Source organism: Vombatus ursinus, unplaced genomic scaffold (assembly GCF_900497805.2).
Source record: "Vombatus ursinus unplaced genomic scaffold, bare-nosed wombat genome assembly UNPS02015207.1, whole genome shotgun sequence".
NCBI lineage: Eukaryota > Metazoa > Chordata > Mammalia > Diprotodontia > Vombatidae > Vombatus > Vombatus ursinus.
Genome location: NW_020954985.1, coordinates 24433 through 30432, shown reverse-complemented (window position 1 = coordinate 30432; position 6000 = coordinate 24433). Strand labels below are relative to the sequence as shown.

General features: G+C 40.6%; 1 protein-coding gene across 1 annotated transcript in view; it reads left to right on the top strand.

The window, feature by feature from the left end:
• LOC114031667 (alcohol dehydrogenase E chain-like) overlaps nucleotides 1-6000 on the top strand; it is a gene marked incomplete at its 5' end in the record, with an annotated part of 30429 nt that overhangs the window by 2926 nt on the left and 21503 nt on the right. Inside the window, 2 exon segments of the mRNA XM_027846819.1 lie at nucleotides 1004-1150; nucleotides 5723-5861. Coding sequence (XP_027702620.1) covers nucleotides 1004-1150; nucleotides 5723-5861 — 286 coding nt within the window.

Sequence of the window (6000 nt, the reverse complement as noted above, 5' to 3'; positions counted from 1 at the left end):
CTTAGTTAACCCAGACAAAATGACTCCCAGAGATAAGGTTCTCTAAGTCAAGTCTATTAACCAACCCTTAGTTAACCCAGACAAAATGACTCCCAGAGATGAGGGATTCCCAGAACAACAAAGGCAGAATTTTGTCCTTACTTCTTACCTTTGTTTGATATATATATCAACTTGAGTGATACCGGGCCATTTTCCATTTTTTTTTTTGTTTGTTTGTTTTGATTTTTTTTGGTTTTGTTTTGCCACAGTTCAACCTCTCTCTGCAGCAACAGCTGCCTTCTTTGGGATTTCAGGAGCCCTGAGGAGAGTGAAATCTAAGTACCAGGACCGTTAAAATCAACGGGAGCACGCTTCCCAGCCCACTTAGATCTCACCTTTCTTGGTGGTTGCTTGGATCCCAGACAAGTCCCCAAATTGTTATCAAGAAGACCCCAGACTCAGTTCCAAAGAGTGGTGTCTCAAAGACTTTTTATTAAAGAGGTTGAAGTGTGTCCTTTTGATTTTCATAAGAAGCTGGCACACCTCCTTTGAAGGGGAGAGTGTGCCGAGTACAGAAGCCAGAGCAAGCTTTATAGTTAGTACTTGCCTAATTCCTCCCTTTTGGATCAGGATTGGTCCTAATCCTTCTGGGTTACAATCTTACATGTGATCCCCACTCCTTAATATACATTATGTGTCTAGAACCTAATTACGCTTGTACAGTAGCAAAAGGCTGCTGACCTGGAGTTAATCCCGGCCTTTCGAACTGATTCAACTGGAGTCTCTGTTTGTGATTTCTTATAAGTGGTTTGCTGATTTCTATCTATCTACTTATGTGGAAACTTAACTTTTTTATTTCTCACAGTGATCATGCATAGAGCCAGGCCTCCCAAATCTACATATCTTGCTCACATATCGTTCTTGAATTCCAGTACCAAATGTACATCTCTTTGCTGGATATCTCTCACATCTATGTCTCATAGGCATCTCAAACTCAAACTGCCTCTCAGGTTTATAAAGTTAGTATGACTGTTTAGCAGAGGAGATCCCTAGCCACTCACCTCATTTCTGTTTCATTTTCCAGGTCATTAAATGCAAAGCTGCTGTTCTTTGGGAGATCAACAAACCCTTGCCCATTGCCCCGCCCAAGGCCAGTGAAGTTCGCATTAAGGTAAAAAAGAAAAAAACCCTCAAGTTACAGAATGATACTTATGTTCAACATTGGCTGCAGTTCCAACACTAAAGTTGATTTTTTTCCCCCTGGGAAAGAAAACAGATCATTTTCAAATTCTGAAACATTAGACCACTACCTGAGGGAAGGGAATGGATAATGATTAAGTCTGGGGGTTGAACAATGCCAAGAAATAAGCTGTATAGTCTTTGTACTTAGATGGGATGGGAGAATAGATCAGGAGTCTTTCCTCCCACACCCACCAGCCCAGAAACAGCCTGGTAAGAATCTCTGTGCTACTACAGAAGAGGCTAGTGATAAATAAGCTAAAGGTCAAAAGCTGGAAGGTACCTCAGAGGCCATCTAGAACATTCAGAAAAGGAAATTGAGGCCCAGGAAGGTTGGATAATTTGTCCAAAGTAACAGGGAAGGTAAAGTAAGCATCAGAAGCAGGATTTGAACCCAGGTCTTCTGATTTCAGAGTCAATGATCTTTCCATTCTATCACACTGCCTATTGTAGGGTAAAACAGACAGTAGCCAACAAGGCAGAAGAACTGGGCTCAAGCCACTTACAAGCTATGTGAATTTTAACAAGTCACTTCTGAGAGTCCTCATCTCATCTGTGAGGTCAAGTAAAGGACACATTCACTGTCTCCCTCACAGAGTTAATGCAAAAATAAATATTCCTTAATATGTAAATATATTTTGCATGACTGCTCATGTGTAACCGATACCAAATTGTTTGCCTTCTCAATGAGCGGAGGGGTAGAGAGGGAGACAGTTTGAAACTCAAAAAAAATTTTTAATGAATGTTAAAAATTGTTTTTACATGTAATTGAAAACAAAATTTTTAATTTAATTTTTAAAAATTCCCCCCCCCCCAAAAAAATAAACATTCTAAGGTACCAATCTGGCCATGACATGATTTTGTTTAAAAAATTGCAGTGGTTTTCTATTGCCTGTAGAATGAAATACAGCCTCAATAAGACTATCAAAGAGAACCTTATAGAGTCTGGCCTCGCCCTACTTTTCCAGATCCTACTCCTCACTTCTTTTTTCAGCCAAAGACAAGGTTTATTAGAACATCCATCATATTGGGCAGACTCTTAAGGAGTCTGAACATCAGTAAACTATTGGCTAGATTATAAGAATGTGACTAGTGGCTAGATTTTAAGAATCTAAGCACCTTAATGGAGACAAGATGGACCTTATATACAGAAAGATTGTGGGAGGGATCTAGGAGTGGCCAAGTAGTTTGGGGTGACTGGAGAAGGGGTCTAAGGAAGATCTGAATGGGAGTGGCCAGTAAGCTGGGGTGAACAGAACAGAACTCCTGGGACCTGTACAATGGAGCCTAGCTAGGATTAAGTGTGGGAAATGGCTGGGGACCATAGGGAGGGCTAGGCTAGGTTAAGGGAGCCACAGTGAAAGTCTAATTGATGGAATTATAGCCTCAGGCAAACACCAGAGATTTGGCCATGGGGGAAATCCAAGATTTTTCATTTTGGGGGTTTGGTTCCCATCTTCATCATTCCCCCCTCAAACAAATGAGACCCAAATTTTGGGGAGTAAAGGACAAAGGTCTTGGCTTCTGAAACTGCTTCCTGCTGGCAAGGGGTGTAGAATTGTCTCTGTCTCGAGGGGCTCCCAAAGAGGAGGTTGACTGGAACGAAGTACAGGCTGCATCCAGGAAACGATGAAGGGACGTTGACTGGTACCCATAGTTTGCTGCCAACTGTAGGTGAATGGCCAGTAGTCTGGAAGACACAAATCTGGCAGAAAAGACTGCAGGGCCCAGATATAACAAGATAAAACACCCTTAGCTCTTTTTGGATTCAGATAATTCAGTTTTCCAACCATGCAGTATCAAATCCACCTCATAGCCAGACTCAGGAATAGTCAGGTGGGTAACATTCCCTTTCAAAGGAACATAATGGGGAAACTGAGCCAGGAGAATCCCATCTTAGACTGAGGCTAAAATTGCCCTCTCAGCTTTTCTTGATGCTGACTTCCCACCAGCATCACATTCTCTCTGAGTAGCTTGTGGCATTTCTCTCATATGGCGGATTATTGATTTATCGATGGATTATTGTGATCCATAAAACAACTCAAAATAAAATCATAAGTTTTTTTTTTACCTCAAGCAGCAAGTTTCACTAATCACAACTTAGGAAAAACTTTTCCAGGATTTACATCTCAAATTTAAATTTGTCCTGGTATAAAAAGCCAATAGTTAGAGATTTCTATATACTTGCAAATTCTCAGCAAGCCGTACATAACTCAAACAAGCTTTTTGGCTAGTTTGCACATTAAAACAATAACCAACAACAGTTAAATTATTTTAGTGGTAACCAATTATGAAAATTTGCTTGACATCACTGATACAAAATGTTCACCAATTTGAAACTTGAAACAAACCCATTACCAATAAGGTGACTTCAGTTTTGTTAAATTCATTTCCAAATTACTTTACACAGACAATCAACATCTCATCATTAACAGTTAAAACTACAAATTTAAAAGAGCATGCTTACCCAAGTTCAGAGGCTAGCTTCATTATCTTGAGCAGGATGTGCTGAATGTGGGTAATGCTTCCATGCAAAGGTTGCCCTAGGGCCCAAGGCCATTGCCAGTGGGACTCGCTCTGTAGCTGCTTTCCCTCCCCTCTCCTTCCTTTCCCAAGTGGGAGAGGGTGAAATCTAAGGTGAGGGGTAAAGGGTGATACTCTCTTCTCCTATGAGAGGGGTTAACAGATACCCTCTTGACTCAAGGTAACAGAGTGACCAGAGTTGTAAAGAGGTGTTTCAAAACTCCTTGATGATCAACCATAAGGCCTCCAGAATCTGCCAAGATATTTTTAGCTGTTCTAACTTTTCCCTGTAACCTTTATGAAGGAGGATTCAGGAGTGTAGAGGGGAGTAAATAAGCCTCAGGGAACCAAAAAGCAACTGCACTTTTTCCCAATTCCTTAGCGCTCTGAGAACTCACAGAATTGGGCATACACTTCCAGATAGGATGTCTGTCCTTGTCCTTTATGCTGCAGAAGGTGTACCCAGGTCCTTGGTCTCGAACTGACCCAGTGGACCGAGAGCCTGAGAGCATCAGGCCGAGAGCAAGACAGCCTCATAACTGTCTGCCCAAAAAGGACCACCAAGCCTTGGTACTTGGAGAGTGACCCCATCTCCAGAGCAAGAAAGGAGATGGGGGTGTGGGGGGAGGCTTACATACCATCCAGTCTTGGCTACAGAAGAACTTGGGGTAGGCAGCTTCCCCATACAGGCCACCAAAATGTTGAGATCTAGAGGTTTAGAGGTGCTGGTACCCCAAATTCATAACATGTGGGTCTTGCCTGAAAGAATTCAACCCAAGGCTTCTTTCAGTCAAAGGCAAGGTTTATTAGAACATCCATCATATTGGGCAGACTCTTAAGGAGTGTGAACATTAGTAAACTATTGGCTAGATTATAAGAATATGAATAGTGGCTAGATTTTAAGAATCTAAGCCCACTCCTCACCTTCTTGAGGTCTCCATTCTAGCCACATGGGGTAGCTAGCTATTCTATGATCTCCTCCTCCATTTTCCTGCTTCTGTGGATTGTGTGTTACTGGAAAGCACTCCTTTTTGGACTTTGAACATCCCTCATTGAAGGACTTTTCCTTCATGGCCAAGCTTAGATGCCCCTGGCACCATGAATCTTTCCCAAATCTCTCCAACTGAAAGTTCTTATCAGATTTTCATTGACTGCTTTGTCTGAATCTCTCCTCATTCTTATTCCTGGATTATGTCATACTTATTTGTCTGTGGGTAGAGTATACCCCTAGCATTTCTAGTGATAATAATGGTCATAGGATTCTAGATTTCTAGATGGAAGGGAGCTTTGGGGGCATCTAGTCCAATCTAGTCATTTTATAGATGAGGAAATTGCAATGGCAAAAGTGAAAGGACTTGTCCAAGGAGCAGAGCCAAGTTTTGAACACTGGTCCTTTCATTCTGAATATAGTATATTCTTCCATAGCATCACTCAGTCATGATGATAGATAGCAATGATGACAACAATAATGCCGGATCATCACCATCATCTGTTATCATAATTTTCTTTGTTTTAACCGTTTTGTTTCATTTTTAATTTGTGAAATAAAGCAAGGACTTCCATAACAGTGCAATTTTTTTAAAAAAAAGATAATTACATATGAAACTGCAAATCTGTTATGTGCAATTTGCTATTCCTTTTGAATATATAATAAAGTTATCATGTAAATTTTTTCTTCCATCCCCTCCCCACCCTAGAGAAGGCTACCAATGGACATAATATGTGTGCATATATATGTAAAATTATTCTATGCATACTTATATTTATCAGTTCTTTCTCTGGAGTCAAATAGTGTCTTTCTTCATATGTCCTTTATAGTTAATTTGGATATTTATAGTAATCAAAATGACTTAGTCACTGAAAGTTGTGCTGTTATTGTATACAGTAACAAGTATTCAAGAGATGTGTGCATGACATGCATATATCCCAAGAAGCTCCTATAAACTCTCAAAGGTGTCATCATCCTCTTATTCTCTTGCAGATTGTGGCAACAGGAATCTGTCTCTCTGATGACCATGTGATAAGTGGGACATGGCATTACCCCATCCCAAAAATCCTGGGGCATGAGGCTGCAGGGATTGTGGAAAGTGTTGGAAAAAAGGTGACTCCTGTAAAACCAGGTGAAATACAAAGAACAGCGGAACATTAGAGTTTGTTTGTTTGTTTTTAAATTCTTACTTTCTGCTCAAGCTAGTAGACAGGGAAGATAATGTTGTTTATGGACAAAAATTCCAAATGGAAGACAGTCAAGGTAGTCAG